The sequence below is a fragment of the Euphorbia lathyris genome, chromosome 5, assembly GCF_963576675.1.
Source record: "Euphorbia lathyris chromosome 5, ddEupLath1.1, whole genome shotgun sequence".
NCBI lineage: Eukaryota > Viridiplantae > Streptophyta > Magnoliopsida > Malpighiales > Euphorbiaceae > Euphorbia > Euphorbia lathyris.
Window position 1 is genome coordinate 92,515,052 of NC_088914.1, and position 17,815 is coordinate 92,532,866.

Below are 17,815 nucleotides of genomic sequence, written 5' to 3' on the forward strand. Positions count from 1 at the left end.
AACTCGTAAAATAGACAGTATATTTTTTAATTTTTTTTCACGTCTAATCATATGTTTATGATTTGTTTCTAATGAGTGATAAAATGATTCACATGTGAAGTATAGATGACAAGATTCATGACCGAGAAGACATTTTGATGAATTATTTTTCAAATTGACCAAACTTGATAATGTTAGGAGTAAAATTGTATTATCTTAAACGTTAAGGGTAAAATTGCTCTTGACTGCAAACGTTAGGGGTATTTTTTTACCCATTGAGTCATTTTTTATTAACATAATGACACCGAGCCCTTATTGCAGCCCGCTCTACTGAATCCGCTGCTTTATTTTTGGTACCATGTCATGGGGGGAGTTTGGTCGATCCACGGCATGGGCAGAGCCATCTCGTAGCCATCAAAGGCGGCAAGGAGGATCGGGCTTGACGGGTGGCTAGTGGTGAATGAGACATATTAATGTCCGCTAACCGTGGGCTTCAAGTTGGTGTAAGAAACGCTTATAAGGGACATGGTTAGCTAGTGTCAGATCTCCACCAACTCCTGGGCATTGTCGGGACTCAGCGATCCATCCTATTACGGGGCGTTTGGTATTCTATTGGGGATAGGGATGAGGATAAATGTTGGGATAGAGATACTGTATGGAGATAAGGATAAAATTACGATAGTCAAAAATTATTATTAAATGTTTGGTATGTGGGATAGGGATAGAGATAAAATAATACATTTTACTATTTTAACCTTATTTAAACTACATAACATTAATTTGAGGGATAAGATAGACTTTTCCATCCGATTAAAATCGCAGGAGCTTATCACACCTCCTTATACCACCTCCTCTTGGGTATAGGATTTGAGGGATAAGTGACTTATCCCTCACATGTCTCACTCTTCTATCTCTCAAACAAACACGAAATAACTTATCTCGTGTTTTTTATCCATATCTCACCTTCTATATTCCTTCTAACAAACACCCTATTAGGGATTAGAAGAGTCGGACATCCGGTCATTAGAAAAAGAAAAAAAAAAAAAAAAAAAAACAACAAAAACGACGTAACAATCCAAAATAAAGGAAAGAAAGGGGTTTATAAACCCAAAAAAAAGAAAAGTTTCTTGGCGGCTAGTGCAGCTATTGCCACTTCTTTGTTAGTCTGTATATTTTCAAATTGTTGGATTGAACTGATTCCGATTCTAGAGACTCGAGAAAAAGTAGGAATCCAAGATCAAGTGAAAACTAAGCAAGAGGATTCCTGAAGATGGAACCTTCAATTTTATACATGTTGTAGAGTTGAGAAGAGAAGAAGCGAGAGCTATAGCCTACAAAAAGCGAATCTGCGCCTGAATTTCAGTGAAGTAATTTTGTTTTCATTTTCGGTAGGTTCCTATAAAATATGCAATCGGTTTCGATATCGAGCTCTGCTCTTGAAGCTGATAACACTCTCCTTTCTATCTGCTACACCCGCGGCTCTCTTCAGCTCCTCGACCAGGTTCTTTTGCTTTTCCATCTCCTTTTAATTAACCTTTGCTGTTGCGTTCAATCGAATTGTTTGGTTAAATCGAAAATTTGTTTGTTGTTCAACAGAGAAAGCTTCCTCTAGAGACTGTATATTTGGATATCTGTGATTCATCAGATGGATGGTATTTCCTGAAACCCTATTTTTAGTAGAAATGGAAAATTGTCTGCTCATTGATTTTCTATTTTGGGGATTTCAAATTTGTTTTCTAGCTTATAAGAATAAGTTGGATCCATTGTTAAAATGTGGAAAATGGGCAGGAGTTCTCTATTTTGGGATAAATTGCAGTAACAGTTACTGATGTTTGGGGGTCTATTTCATAGAAGTTAGAGAATTTCATATTCTTTCAATAAAGTCATTCAATTTCAACTTTCATTTCAATAAATTCATTCCGAGCTAATTTGATGTGACAGAGAAGAAAGCTGAATATATGCCAACTAAGAGCCATTTTAGCATTGCTTTCCCAATCTTCTCAGCTAAAAACAATTTTGTTAAATGCAAAATTGATTTGCTTAAGATATGTGAAAGCTGCTTTAAGTAAAAACTAAATTTGTTGCTTTTGGGAAAAACATCTTTCACAACTTATGAGAATTAACTTTTTTTGGATAAAAATAGTAGTAACTTGCTATATCTTAACACAATATGTATATTTTTTATTTCTTGATTTTTAGAACTTTTATTACGCATTTACCAAACAATTATCCAGGTTGTCAATTTCTGACACGACAACATGATTTGCCGAAACAATTCGCTTGACTTGAATCAATTGACACGATATTTATTTTTGTATCATTCATATAATATACAAATCACATAACACGATAACTCGTTTTGACACCCTATTTACAACTCCGTGGTTCAGGTCTGCCATACGGGAGATGGTTGTCCGCGGGGCACCTGCTATAGCTATTGCAGCTGCCTTATCTCTTGCAGTTGAAGTGTTTAACTTGAAGGATTTTAATGGGAATTCTGATGATGCAGTTTCTTTCCTCTTCAAGAAATTGGAATACCTTGTTTCTAGGTAATTGGTGTGTTCTTGCTAGTCTTCTGTAGAGATGATGTGGATAATTAACTTGACTTTGCCAAATTGCCATAATTATAAGGGTAAAGTTAAAGAAAAACCCTTGTGCTTTCACGTTTTGTCAAACTGCTATCGGTAAATTCTTTTTTGGCCTAAACCATATGCAGCCCCTGAACTTGTCAATTTTGGTCATTTTGCCTTCTGAACTTACGGGACAACCTATTTGTCCCATCAACTATTTAAAGTGGTATTAGCAACCCCCTATTTTCATTATAACGGAAACAAGATGAAGTTCCAACATTAGTACAAGTATTCATGGAAGTATTGGAACCAGCCTCTGTAGACGATATAGAAGGAGTTAAAGCTATATGCAATTCTTACAAGAGAACTTCTATACTGTCTATACTAACCTGATTTGCAGCTTGTTTGAGTAGTGCACAACCCTTTTTTATTATGACTTGGTACTTGCAATGAGAACATGTCATGATTCTTTCCTGTTATAATGAAAAGAGGGGGTTGTTAATACCACTTTTAAATAGTTGATGGGGGCAAATAGGTCGTCACGTAAGTTCAGGGGGCAAAAATGACCAAAATTGACAAGTTTAGGGGCTGCGTATGGTTTAGGCCTTTCTTTTTTGTCCAAACGGGGATTGAGGTTTTCGTTATGACCGGGGTTTTTCTCTCTACTAAAAATAAGGACCTCAAAATTAAAATGAGCGTTTGAGGTTATTTAGGTGTGTTTGGTGATCTTTTTTGTCCAAACGGGGATTGAGGTTTTCGTTATGACCGGGGTTTTTCTCTCTACTAAAAATAAGGACCTCAAAATTAAAATGAGCGTTTGAGGTTATTTAGGTGTGTTTGGTGAGGAGAGAGAAATTAGGTGTGTTAGTGAGGAGAGAGAAAGCTCTGAAAATGATGATTTTGAAAAAATAAAAAATTTGGTTGCATAGTAAATGTGTTACTAAACAACTTTAGTTTTTGGAATTTTCCATTTTGAGGTCGTTAACGATCATTTTATAGTGTCGGACTAAACAATTCTCATTTTCAGCAAAACCAAAACCTCAGTTTCCATTTGGACAAAAACATTTTTTTGCAGGTACCAGTTTGACAAAAAGTGAAACCACAATAGTTTTTTTAGACTTTACCCTACTTATAATTAGTTAATTGTTTAGTGGATTGGCTAAGGTTTATCTTTCATATATTATCAGCCGGCCAACTGCTGTGAATCTCTCAGATGCTGCAACAAAACTTAAAGAAATTGTATTGCAAGCTGCTGCTACTGCTTCAGAGTCAAAAACTGTTTTTCAGGTGCTATGATTTTTTATGTGCTCTGATTTTTTTTTTTTTTTTTAATATTATCACTCATTCTGGAGGGCGAGCCTTGGCGCAACGGTAAACGTTGTTGTCATGTGACCTCTCACGGGTTCGAGTCTTCGGAGCAGCCTCTTGCCAAAAAAAAAAAAAGCCAGGGGAAGACTTGCCCACAATACACCCTTGTGGTGGGATCCCTCCCCAGAACCCTTGCTTAGCAGGGACGTGTAGTGCACCGGGCCGCCCCCCTATCACCCGTTCTGTCTAATTGGGCTGAAATTCAATTTAAGCTTTACCATGTGAATGAATCACTCTAGACTTGGCATGGAATTCAATTTAGGTTCTAATTGATTAGAATTTAGACTTAAAGGGGTTTATGTTTGGTGTTTTGCAACTTCATGGAGTAGCTGTATGTTTAACTTACTTTCACATTTTTATCTGCTAGGCCTACATAGAAGCTGCAGAAATTATGCTTAAAGATGATGTCGCTTCAAATAAAGCTATTGGATCATACGGAGCTAGTTTTCTTCAGAACTTACTGAAGAAATCTGAGAAGCTATCTGTTCTAACACATTGCAATACTGGCAGGTCTTGCTCTTATCACGTTTGTGTTCCTAATTTCAGTCCTCTTCTATGTTGCAGGAAACGCCTCTTAACTAGCGGTTTCTGGGTTCCATTTCTGTTTCAGTTTCACTTTCTGTTTGAAGGCTATGTTTTCGCAATAACGTTTTCTAGTGTCCATTGCAATACTGGTAGTCTTGCTCTTATATCATGTTTGTGTTCCTAATTACAGTCCTCTTGTATGTTGCACGGAAACACCTCTTAAGTAGCATTTCTGTGTTCCGTTTCCCTTTCACTTTCTGTTTGAAGGCTATGTTTTCGAAATAAGGTTTTCCAGTGTCCATTGCAATACTGGCAGTCTTGCTCTTATATCATGTTTGTGTTCCTAATTTATAGTCCTCTTATATGTTGCACGGAAACGCCTCTTAAGTAGCATTTCTACGTTCCGTTTCCCTTTCACTTTCTGTTTGAAGGCTATGTTTTCGAAATAACGTTTTTCAGTGTCCATCGCAATACTGGCAGTCTTGCTCTTATATTATGTTCGTGTTCCTAATTAGTAATTACAGTCCTCTTGTATGTTGCATGGAAACAACTCTTAAGTAGCATTTCTGTGTTCCTTTCCCTTTCACTTTCTGTTTGAAGGCTATGTTTTAAAAATAACGTTCCCAGTGTCCATTGCAATACTGGCAGTCTTGCTCTTATATCATGTTTGTGTTCCTAATTACAGTCCTCTTGTATGTTGCACGGAAACACCTCTTAAGTAGCATTTCTGCGTTCCGTTTCCCTTTCACTTTCTGTTTCAAGGCTATGTTTTAAAAATAACGTTTCCCAGTGTCCATTGCAATACTGGCAGGTCTTGCTCTTATATCATGTCTGTGTTCCTAATTTATAGTCCTCTTATATGTTGCACGGAACGCCTCTTATGTAGCGCCTCTGCATTCCGTTTCCGTTTCCGTTTCACTTGCACTTTCTGTTTGATGGCTATGTTTTAGAAATAACGTTTCCCAGTGTCCATTTTCGTTACGGTTTCGATTTCTATGCAATATAGATCCTCTTTACTTTCGAATAGCAACGCAAAAATAATCTCGGGTTCATTTTTTTTCCCAGTTTGGCTACAGCTGGATACGGTACTGCCCTAGGTGTTATTCGGGCACTTCATACTGAAGGAGTCTTAGAGAGGGCCTATTGCACAGAAACTCGTCCATTTAATCAGGTAGAAGCTACGTTGCACGGAAACTCTTTTTTATTAGCGTTTCCACCTTGCAATATGTTTTCGTTTCATTTCTTTTCTGTTTCCACTACCGTTTCGTAGCTATAATTTTTTAGAAATAACGTTTTCCCGGTTTCCGTTTCAGTTTCAGTTTTCGTTTCCGTGCAACATAGGGTAGAAGTTTTTATTTGTTGTAGTGTCAAATATCACCGGACATAATAAAGATTGGAATTCTGACTGCAGGGATCAAGACTCACAGCTTTTGAGTTAGTCCATGAAAAAATACCTGCTACTCTTATAGCAGATTCTGCTGCAGCTGCATTAATGAAAGACGATCGAGTGAGCGCTGTGATTGTCGGAGCAGATCGAGTTGCTGCAAATGGTATACTATGCTGAAGATTATTTATCTGCTGTGTGTCCTAATGTGTCACTAAAATGTGCAGTAACATTGCAGGAGATACTGCTAACAAGATCGGGACTTATAGCCTTGCGTTATGCGCGTCTCATCACAACATTCCATTTTTCGTGGCAGCACCATTGACCTCTATTGATTTATCGCTTTCTTCTGGAAAAGAAATTATAATAGAGGAAAGATCAGCAAAAGAATTATTAAATTCGCGGGGAGGACTCGGAGAGCAAGTTGCTGCTTCTGGGGTTGATGTTTGGAATCCAGCTTTTGATGTTACACCTGCACAATTGATTACTGGTATCATAACAGAAAAGGTAGTTCTTTTTCTGACTTTCATTTCATTGAAGCTAGAGATGGAAATTTTGGGTTATCATGTCAAAATCATGTTATGTTATCTAAAACCTGTGGTTTGGCCGATTTGTATATATGTGTCTGTGTTTCTTTTTTGGTTGCAAAGAGGACCGAGGTCCGTGTCGTTAATAAGACCAAAGATTTTTAGGTTGTCAGTTTGACTATTATCTGAGAATTGACGATATTCTAAGTAATTTTTTAGTTTCGAGATCATTTAGGTGTTAGATTGATTAGGAGAGAGAAAATGAAAGTTTAGAGAAAATCGAAAACATGGTTCGATAGTAAATGTGGTATTAAACAAATTTAATTCTTTGTAATTTTCTATTTTGAGATCATCAGTCAAACTGAGAGTGTCAATGTAAGTCTTTGGTTTTGCTAACGGTGAGCATTTCAGTTCTCTTTTTGCAACAAAAAAAAAACCCCATAGGTATCTATCTTTCAATCAGCGAAACCACAGGGTTATGTTTGAAATTTGACCTATTATGTTATATACTCCCTCCATTCTCAAATAAGTGTCGTTTTAGAATTTTCACACAAATTAAGAAACACAATTAATATGCATTTAAATTAATAAATTTACATGGATTAACTAAATAAAAGTTCTCTCTCCTATAATGGTTGGAGAAAAAACTTTGAAAGCTTAAAAAACGCATAAATCAAGATAAAATTTAAATGCTTAGACCAAAATACTATACTAAATTTTATTGAAAAACGGAAACGACACTTAAAAAAGAATAAAAACAATTATCTAAAACGACACTTATTTGAGAATGGAGTGAGTATATGGATTAATACATCCCTAGCCCCTGTACTTTACAAAAGTCGATTGTCCCCTTATACTTCTAAAATGTTCAATTTACCCCAAACTTATTTAAAGGGACCTATTAACCCCTTAAAATCTACGTGGTAGAGTAAGGAGAAATTTTGTAAAAATTGAAATGCATACACTTTAAACAAGTTCAGAAGGCCAATAGATCATTTTAAAAAAAGTTCAGGAGGCTAATATGTATTTTTCAAAAGAGTCAATTGGTCACTTTAAACAAGTTCAGGGGTTAATGGAACTTTTTCAAAGTAGAAACAGACAATTGACTCTTTTAGACAAGTAAAGGGCTAAAGAAGTATTAAGCCTATGTTGTGTAGAAGGGATAAGGTCCAAAATTGCCCCTAAATTATGAAGTTGTGTAATTTTACCCCTAACGTTTCTAAGCAAGTTCAATTTTACCTTTTAGATAACAGAAAATTTGAACTAATTGATTTAATAGTTGTTCGACTATCTATCGGATCTTCCAAACAAGTTTGTCGATAAAATAAAGAAGTTATGTGTGTTTGAATAACATAGTAAACATTTTATATATATATATATATATATATATATATATATATATATATATATATATATATATATATATATTTTGTAATTAACTTGTATTTAGCAGACTTAAATATTGTCATTTGACAAGTTACTCCTACTCTGTTAGTAACGGAATAAATATTTTAGATATAATTGATGTTTGAAATTACGTGATAATTAAATAACAAGTTAAGCAATAATATAACAGCCTTTTTAAATTCTGTTAGGTAGAGGTGAAATTGCCCTGGGGTAAAATTTCACAATTTCATAGAGTAAATTTGCACTTTCCGAAAACATTAGGGGCAAAATTACCGTGTGTAGAATAAAGCAATTTCAAAATTAGTCATTTTGGTGATTTATTATATCTAACATTATGTTTTAAATCAGGGTGTCATCACTCAGACAGGCAGTAATGTTTTTGACATAAAGAATTTCGTAAAAGGGACAGCTGGCCTATCTTTTGCATAGTAGAGGCAAGGAGTTAAAAACTCTTACTGTAACGGTAACTGAACTTTCGGTAAAAAAAAATTGTTGAGGTTACTTTACTTATTTTGTGTTTGATAGAGTAATTTAACTACGGTTTTATTCAATAAAGTAACTTTGACCGGTTTATTGCTTATTTCACCATTGTTAATTATTTGTTGTTAATTTAACTCTAACATTGGCGGCCAAGAGACCCTTAACATTGGTAAGTTGTGTCCATTTCAGATATCATTATAAGATTCTTAACATGTAAAAAAAATTGTGGTTAATAGAAAAAATTGGATTTTTAGAATTTTGGATTTAGAGAGGGTTTAACAGGACTGAGTCAATTTTGGAGGATGTTAATTTAGCACCCGATCTAAATTTTTGGGAAATAAGTGGGCCGGAACTACCATAGCCTCAAATTTTGTGGAGAGAGAGGGCTAAAACTACTTGTGGTTATGGTAGTTCAGGCAGTCGGAGGGGCCCGAGCCTCCTTGGGCCCCATTGTATCTGCCCATGGTACCGTTTGTTCCGAACTTCCATGCGTGAATATAACTCCTTCGTTGCATACTATAAGAAAGAAAAATGCACTCCTAAAGCTTTGATACCATAAACAAGCTAAAAGAGAAGAAAAATGTGAGATTCTTATTAATGAGTTGAATTGTAATACATCTGTTATGAGCTTCTATCTGTAGGAACTCTTTTATAGAGAAAATGACAATGTCACCTCACTATTCTGTTATATAGTAGCGTTCACTTGATTCTGAATGACCAAATACCGTTAGATTTAGGCTGATTATAATCCTACAGTGGATATCCAAATAGAAATCTAATTTTCCCGCCTATACTATCTTCTTTTCATTCTTTAGTTTGATGCTTGGTACGTGATATCATACTTCAATAGATAAGTTATAAATTTAGTCTCATGGTTACTGGGAGAGAATGGATTTAACGTCAGATGATGAGTGTTTTTTTTTTCATGAAAAGAAGATGTACAGTTTCAAATTTTATTGGGTGGTTAGAACGCTGAACATTGGAGGGTGACAAAACATGAAAAACAAAGAAACTCATCTTTCGTTAACAAGTCTTGAAAGTGTACTGTTGTTTGAATGTTAGGTTTGAGATTGTATTGTTTATACATATAAGGTTAAATCTGTATTTTCTAATAATCCTATGGTTAAATTTGTACTTTATCTAATTATCCAAACACTTGATATCTAATATTTGGAGTAAAAAAATAAAGGATAAGAATCAAATTTGACCTTAACATTTTCAGAGAAGTGTAAATTTGACCCTAATTTATGAAATGGTATAGATTTACTCTTAGTGTTTCCAATCAAGATCAATTTACGGATTAAAGAGAACCAAAAAAGACACTTAACATGTTATTTAAAGGGCCTAATGTAGTGGCGGAGCTAAGATGTAATTTCAACAATTTCCATAAACTCCTTCCATATGAAAGACTGTCTAGACCAATGATTCAACGGACCCGTGTACCTCTCCGTCTATCGATTTAGGATTTGATTAGATGGGAAAGTTTTGAAGAGTTAGTAAATGAAGGTTGGAAGGGATTATTTTATAAAACTAAGTTTATTGTAACCAACATTTATAAAAAGAATGATAATTGTTTCATTCATAGGAAAAATAAAATATATATTTCAATGTATTACATTTCAGAAGTACACTAGAGAAGTTTGAATCTGTATCTTCAATATCATAGATCGTGATAGAGCAATATTAGACAGTGCTTGAAACTGTTTTTGGCACAACGCATTCCATCCGGAATTGATTTCATAGTTTTTTTTTTTTTCCAGGAATGACTTTATGATCTTTCAATAAATTAGCTTTATATGATGATAGAAACAAAAATTATGTTTTTTTCACAAAGGAAAACATGATAACACGGTAAAACTCATACAAGGAGATATATATGCCACATCCATCCATAAAAAGAGAAAGTACAAAAAACTATAAATAAATAAGAAACTACCAAATCTACCATATTATATCAATAAAAAAATTCATTCAACAAAGAAAATGTAAAACAAAATAAAAAATGGGCTTATTTTCATGCTAAAAGCCGGAAGAAAACTCCAAAACCTGAATGAAGAACAATAGAGTTTCTTGGCGGTTAGGTATAGGTTATAATTTTTATGTGCATATTGTAATACACGAAGTCGAGTATCTCTAACGTCCATTTTGGCACTTAACCCTTGAACTTAATGTCATGTAGACATAAAAGGGTTAGTACATCCATCGCCCCTTGAACTTGTCCCATTTTGCCACTTAACCCTCTCTACTTAATGTCATGTAGACATAAAAGGGTTCAAATATATGACAATTCTTGAGTTGAAATGACTGGTAGATTGACTATTAAGTACATGAGGTTAAGTGACAAAATGAGAGGAAGCGATGAAGTATTAAGCCATCTATTAATTGATATATGAATTAAAATGAGATAAGGTGCAAAAATACTCTAATATTTACAGTTATGAGCAAATTTACCCTAATGTCTAAAATGATGTAATTTTACTCTTGATGTTGGCACCGAATAGAAATTTTATCCCATACGTTGACAAGTTGGGTCAATTTGAGAAATAATTCATCAAACTGCCTTCTTTGTCGTAAATCTTATCATCTATTATTCACATGTGTGTCATTTTATCACTAATTAGTAACAAATCATAACATACAATTAGACTTGAAGTTTTTTTAGAAAAAATATTGTATTTTGTACAAGTTGAATAAAAAAAATCAAATATTGAACCGGATTTGAAAATAATAATGTCTGGTTCTATTATTAAATCACAAAAAATATGATTTTTTTTTAGAACCAATTAATATATAATTGGTGCAGAATAAGGAACAAAATATATATGTTTTGTAATGATGTCTGAAATTAACTCAACTTGTTAATGTTAGGGGTAAAATTGCTCTTGACTACCTACTTTAGGTTAAAATTGCACCATTTCAAACGTTATGGGTAATTTTACACCTTGGCTCTGATTAACAAATAGTTGTTAGCTGATTACATTAGCCGTTAGCTAATTACTGTTTTGGTTAGCTGATTGCGTAAACTTGTTTGGTACAAGTTAGCTGATTGTTAATAGCTGTTTGTATAAAATGACAAATAAAGACATGGTAAACCCTTTATTTGAGGTTAAAAAATACTCTCTCCATTCCATTATATAGGTAATTCTAGCAAATTAGTTTTTTCCCTAAATATAAGTCATTCTAGGATTCCAATACTTATTGCCCAATAGTGACATGAGAGAGAATTATTTTTTGTATTGGTACATGTGTTTTTTAATATTCTAATGCTTATTGCCCAATAGTGACATGAGAGAGAATTTTTTTTAGTTAACCAATATATTTCTTAATTTGTGTGAAATACCCTAGAATGACTTATATAATGGAATGGAGGGAGTAGTAATTATGAGCAAAAATGTTTATAAAAAAGATGAAGCAATAAGCTAATTGTAAAAACTCGTAAAACTAGTTTTGTAAAATTAGTTTTTTTTTTTAACCTAATAAACTCTTTCAAATATCTATGGCTTAATAGGCACCCAACCCCCTAAACTTGTAATTTTTTTTCACCTGGCTCCCTCAACTTAGGGAGACAACCTCTCAACCTCCTCAACTCTCCAAAAAAATTACATACAACCCCTTGTACCCCTATGTTCGGTCAAAATATTGACCCGTGTAGAAAACACGCTTGACTGTTGACCACACCAATGCCACGTGTCATTTTTTATTAAATTTTTCTATTGAGACCCCTACTCGGCGAGCAAGCCCAATTGTGCTCGACGAGCAACTACCAGAGATGGATTTCGATCAGAATTCTTAAGCCAGAATAGAAAATTTTAATAACAAAATGACACGTGACATTGGTGTGGTCAACAGTTAAGCGCGTTTTCTACACGGGTCAATATTTTGACCGAACATAGGGATGTAAGAGGCTATATGTGATGTTTTTGGAGAGTTGAAGGGGTTGAGAGGTTGTCCTTAAGTTGAGGGGACCAGGTGAGAAAAAGTTACAAATTTAAAGGGTTGGGTGTCTATTAAGCCAATATCTATTCACTAAACCCTAACCTGTAAAGTGACTTAAACCTCTCGTAAAAAAAAAAAGAAACGTGAGACTTTTTTTTCCTTTTTATAACAAAGAAATATGAGACTTTTTTTTTTTTTGAACTAAGAAATAAGAAATATGAGACTTGAGAGTTAGGGGTGGGCAAAAAAACCGATCAAACCATTAACTGAACCGAAAACCGATAATCCGAACTGGAAGAAGCGGTTAACCGAATTGGTGGTTTTCTTAATGGTTAAAAAAATATATAGTTACCGGTTTCGGTTTCGGTTTCGGGTTAGAGTTTCAAAAACCGCGGTTAACGGTTAACCGAACCGTTTAATAAATATAACCAATTTTTTTAAAAAAATTAATATATAATTATATAACATAGATTATAAGATTAAAAAAAAGTCTTTAACATAGATTATAACATATATTAATATAAATATATACCATAGATTATACTTAAATGTAAACTTGATGGATTAATGTTGTAATAAACACTTTAACGAAATATTATTTACATTTCTTCATGTTTTAAATGTAAATTTGATGGATTGTTTTTTAGTTCGGTACTTATGTTTGAATTTGAACTTTTATATGAATTCGTTTCGTTTGAATTTTTGAAATGTGTATTTTAATCTTGTTTAAAAATTTAGGTTTGGGTAAAAATTATGGTTAACCGTTGATTTTTGGTTAACTGGTGAGAATTGGTTAAAAACCGTTAACCGAAAAACCTAACCGAAATTAATGGTTAACCGATTGTATGGTTAACCGATTGATATGGACCGGTTTCGGTTTGGATGGTTAAAAAACCGTTAATAACGATTCGGTTAATTTTTTTACTTAATGGACCGGTTAACCGAACCGTGCCCACCCCTATTGAGAGCTGCTTTTTCCTAACTTTTTTTTTTTTAATTAAAACAGAATAACGTCACCATTGTAAAAGGACGCAAAGAGCTCCCACTCATAAATAGTGGTTCTGACGCAAAACTAGCACAGACCCACTCATAAATACTGCTTTTAAATTTTTTTAGGCTAATACAACTCTGCTTGTCCCCCTGGACCGACGGTTGTTATTTAACTGCGTTCAATAACTCTGTATTTCAATAAAATTTATTAGAGGTAGAAAATGGAGATATATTTCATCATGAATTATTTCTCAAATTAATCCAACTTATCAATATTAGGGATAAAAATTATTCTTGTCTGTCAATTTTAGAGGTAAAATTACACCATTTTAAATATTAAGAGTAAAATTGCTCCCGGTTGTAAATGTTAAGAGTATTTTTGCACTTTATCTCATAAATAATTAGATACTTTTGAAAATTCACGAGGTAGTTGAATTTTTAAGGTTATTGAATACAGTTGGACAAAAACAGAAAGCTAGACCTGGGCATGGACCGACATCCCGCTATTTAGCTGAGTTTGGACATATGAAATTGGTGTCAGGCCTGGTCCAGCCCAAGCCCGTATAAAACCCGTCAGAAACTGGACGGACTTGGGCTATATGAATTTTCTATCAGTCCGGTCCGACCCCATATACTATATATATTTATATATATTATAATTTATAAATATAAATTAATTATATTTTTTATGAGATGATATGAATTAATTTATTTTGGATTTGATGTTTCGATAAACAATTAGTTTATTAGAATTTTTCCAAACTTATTAAGTATTGTATTGTGTGTACTAGTTTTTTATCAAGAAAAGTTGATGTGATATTTTAATTGTATTTTTTTAATATACAGATGAGCTTGGACGGACGGGCTTGGGATTCGTATTTTAGGCCCGATCCCATCCCGATCCCCAGCCCGACTCAATTTATTACGGGTTGGGCTGGGCTTGGGCTCGTTAGGTTTTATTAAAAGCCCGACAGATCTGATGCAGTCCGGATCTATTGAATACAATTGAACAAGAATAGAAAATCATTTATAACCGATGTAGAATACGTGAACAAAATATTTAGGTGTGTTTTAACGAGGTTTGAAATTAACTCCACATACCAATGTTTTTTTTTTTTTTTTGAAACAGAGATAAACCTTATTAAACATCACAAAACATGTCTCTTACAATGACATCACCGATCCAACTCGGTTCAGAAAAAGAAATGTAATCGTTAGCTAAGGAACCAGCCTGTCTTGCCATCGCATGAGCAGTTGTGTTCGCTAACCGCGGTATAAATAAGACGGAGTAACCCGGTCTCGAAATCAAAATATCACTACAATCCTGTAATATGCAACCATAGTCAGAAAGATCTTCACTGTTGTTTAGAATACTAGAGACCACTCCTTGCGCATCCGACTCGAATATAACTCGTTCCCAACCCTCGTTTGCTGCTAAAACCAGTGCTTTCCGGATTGCCAGAATTTCAACAACACGAGGTTCCGTTACACCAATAACCTTCGAGCTGCAGACAACAATTACCATACCCTGGCTGTCCCGAACTACACATCCCAGGCCACCCGACTGCTGCTCGTGGAACACAGCACCATCCGTGTTGCATTTCAGATGACCAGCAGGCGGCGGGATCCACCGAATTTGGGGACGAACTGCTGTATCGATAGTTGATTGGACCTGCAGATTGTGCGATTTCCACTCCTCATAAAATCCCAGACAGCGCGTCCAGCATACAACAGGCTGCTGCACCACTCCCTTCCACATCAGTGCGTTACGTTGCTGCCAGATCGTATAAAAAACCAGCACAGTTTTAATAAGATCAGTATCCTATCTCGTCAACCACATACTAATGTTAGACCTTCAATTATACCATTTATATTTATGACATTATAGATAAATTATTGGGGAAAGTTCAAATAAAACCCCTGTGGTTTCACTAATTTTCAAATAAAGGACTGTGGTTTACTTTTTATCAAAACGAGGATTGAGGTTTCACACTTTTAATAATGCTATTAAAACTATCTTTAACGACCTGAAAATGAAAGTTTTCAAGAATTAAAATTGTTCAATGTCATATTTTCTATGGAACTACATTTTTTATTTTAGAAAATCATCTTTTTTTGGAACTTTCTCTCTCTTTACCAAACATCATCTAAATAATCTCGAAATAAAAAAGTTGAAAAATTAAAGTTGTTTAGAATATTAATAGTTCTTAAAATATGTCATTTTTGAAATTGTTAAGGGTGATTTTAATAGAATCAATCGAAAAAGTCCTTATTTTACTAAAGTTGAAAACCTCAGTCCTCGTTTTGACAAAAAGTAAACCACAGTCCTTTATCTGAAAATTAGTGAAACCACAGGGGTTTTATTTGAACTTTACCCTAAATTATTTTATTATTGATCTTCAACTATAATATAATGATATTTTTTTATAGTTACATCATTCTCCACTTCAACTTGATAAAAAAATGGTTTCCACGTAAACTTTTAAAGTGTTGTGTTATTTTTTTTACGGGTTAAGGTGTAAAAATACCCCTAACGTTATGGGTCAGGAGCAATTTTACCTTTAACGTTTAAAATGGTGCAATTTTACCCCTAACGTTGGAAACAAAGAGCAATTTTACCCCTAACGTTGATAAATTTGATCAATTTCAGACATTATCATAAAACACAGATATTTTTGTTCATTATTCTGCATCAATTGCATAATAATTCGTTCTAAAAAAAGGATTTCATGTTTTTTATAATTTAATAGTAGAATTTGAGATTAATATTTATAAATTCGGTGAATTTTTTTGCATTTTTTGTCTAATCCGTACAAAAAGACAGTATATTTTTTTATTTTTTTAAATTTTTTTCACATCCCACCGAATGTTTGTGATTTGTTATTGATAAAATGACACACGTATGAAGTGTAGATAACAAGATTCATGATCGAGAAGACAGTTTGATGAATTATTTCTCAAATTGACCCAATTTATTAACGTTAGGGGTAAAATTGCTCTTGGCTTCCAACATTAGGGGTAAAATTGCATCATTTTAGACGTTAGGGGTAAAATTGCTCTTGACCCAAAACGTTAGGGATATTTTTGCACCTTAACCTTTTTTTTAGGCGTTTAATATTAATTATTCTATTGCAAATAAATAAATTATATGTAAAAATTGTATTGTACGCGCCTTGAAAAATTTAAATAAATTGATATATAAACGTCATGCCGAACTTGGATTGACACGTAGGAAAAAAGAAAGGAGGCTAATTGTTTTTTTCGAGTTCTTATATTGAGCACCGGGTCTTCCATGTCACTCGGAGGACTTCCAATTCACATTTGGACACGTGTGTTGTGGCCCCACCTAATAATTAAAATAGTGAGGTCTCTTATAATATATGTTGGTCCATATTACACGTGTTAAAATATGTATGGGAGATCCTCCATTTGACATGGAAAACCGGGTGCTTCTAATAATTTGCCGTTTTTTTCACCATCAAATCCAACATTTCATGTTACTTAAACAAAATTATTTTTAAGTTAGGGCTTTCACGCGAAAAAAAATATAATTAATTCCATTTTTTTCTATGTGTCAATCCAAGTCCGACGTGTCGTTTACGTGTCACTTTGTTTGATTCTTCTAAGGCATGTGTAACACATTTTCTGCATGCCATTTATTCTTTTTCAATCAAATGATTAATTTACTATATTTCAAGTAAGTTGAAGAAACTATCCGAACATTTTAAGGTTTTTAGAAAAGTTTAGAGGAGCGATGATATATTAAGGGTTTGTTTAGTTTATTTATTGTTTGCTACTAGAAAAACTATATTTTCAAAAGCAGAGATTCTCTGTCTTGGAAAAAAACTAATTATGTATAAAAAAAACATGAGGTCCTAATTAAATACTTAAAACTATCGTTTTTAATATGAAACGGCAAATACGAGAAGAAAATTGAGTAAACAACATTAGGGTTGTGCATCGTTTCGGTTTAAACTGCATACTGAACTGGTTGAATTCGGTTTTTCGGTTCAGTTTTTTTGACATCTCAGTTCAACGTCGGTTTTATTTTTAGGTGCATTTCAATCTTCGATTCAGTTCGGTTTGATAAAAAATGTAAAAAATCCGAACCGCACCGGATAACACATATTCTACATTATTTTATATACATGTGTATTTGATTTTACAAGTCTACTTTTTTTTTTATTATTAGTGTGATAATAAGCTAATATAAATATATTTTAGAAGTATTTTTTTTTCTTGAGGTAAATTTAATACTGAAATATAGTGATTTTTATTTGTTGTTTTCATTTTTTAACTAAATTCGATTTAAAACCGAGCCGAACTGAATATTTTAGTTCGGTTGTATTTCGTTTTTACATTCTATTTGGTTTGATGTCAGTGTGAATTATTTTAATAATTTCGGTATTAGATTTTTTCGGTTTGGTTTGATTTTAAACCGATATACATCCGAAACAACATCCCATAAGTTTTTCTTATATATCTTATCTAGGGGTGCAAACGAGCCTTCGTAGTTCGCAAACTATTCGAGTTCAGCTCGGTGAAAGCTCGATCAAAGCTCGGCTCGATAGGGCTCGACTCGAGTTTGGGATCGGCTCGAGCACTAACAAGCTAAGTCCGAGCTTCCTCAGATTCGGCTCGAAAGCTCG

At 33.8% G+C, this 17,815-nt stretch overlaps 1 protein-coding gene across 1 annotated transcript; it reads left to right on the top strand.

The window, feature by feature from the left end:
- The first annotated feature begins 1,103 nt into the window (after positions 1 to 1,103).
- On the top strand, positions 1,104 to 8,333 carry LOC136230760 (methylthioribose-1-phosphate isomerase). Its single transcript, XM_066019929.1, has 9 exons — positions 1,104 to 1,480; positions 1,576 to 1,631; positions 2,370 to 2,528; positions 3,737 to 3,836; positions 4,285 to 4,427; positions 5,508 to 5,613; positions 5,854 to 5,992; positions 6,065 to 6,333; positions 8,109 to 8,333. The coding sequence occupies exons 1-9, from the start codon at positions 1,385 to 1,387 to the stop codon at positions 8,187 to 8,189; spliced, it is 1,149 nt and encodes a 382-aa protein (XP_065876001.1). The 5' UTR covers positions 1,104 to 1,384; the 3' UTR covers positions 8,190 to 8,333.
- The last annotated feature ends 9,482 nt before the right edge of the window (positions 8,334 to 17,815 follow it).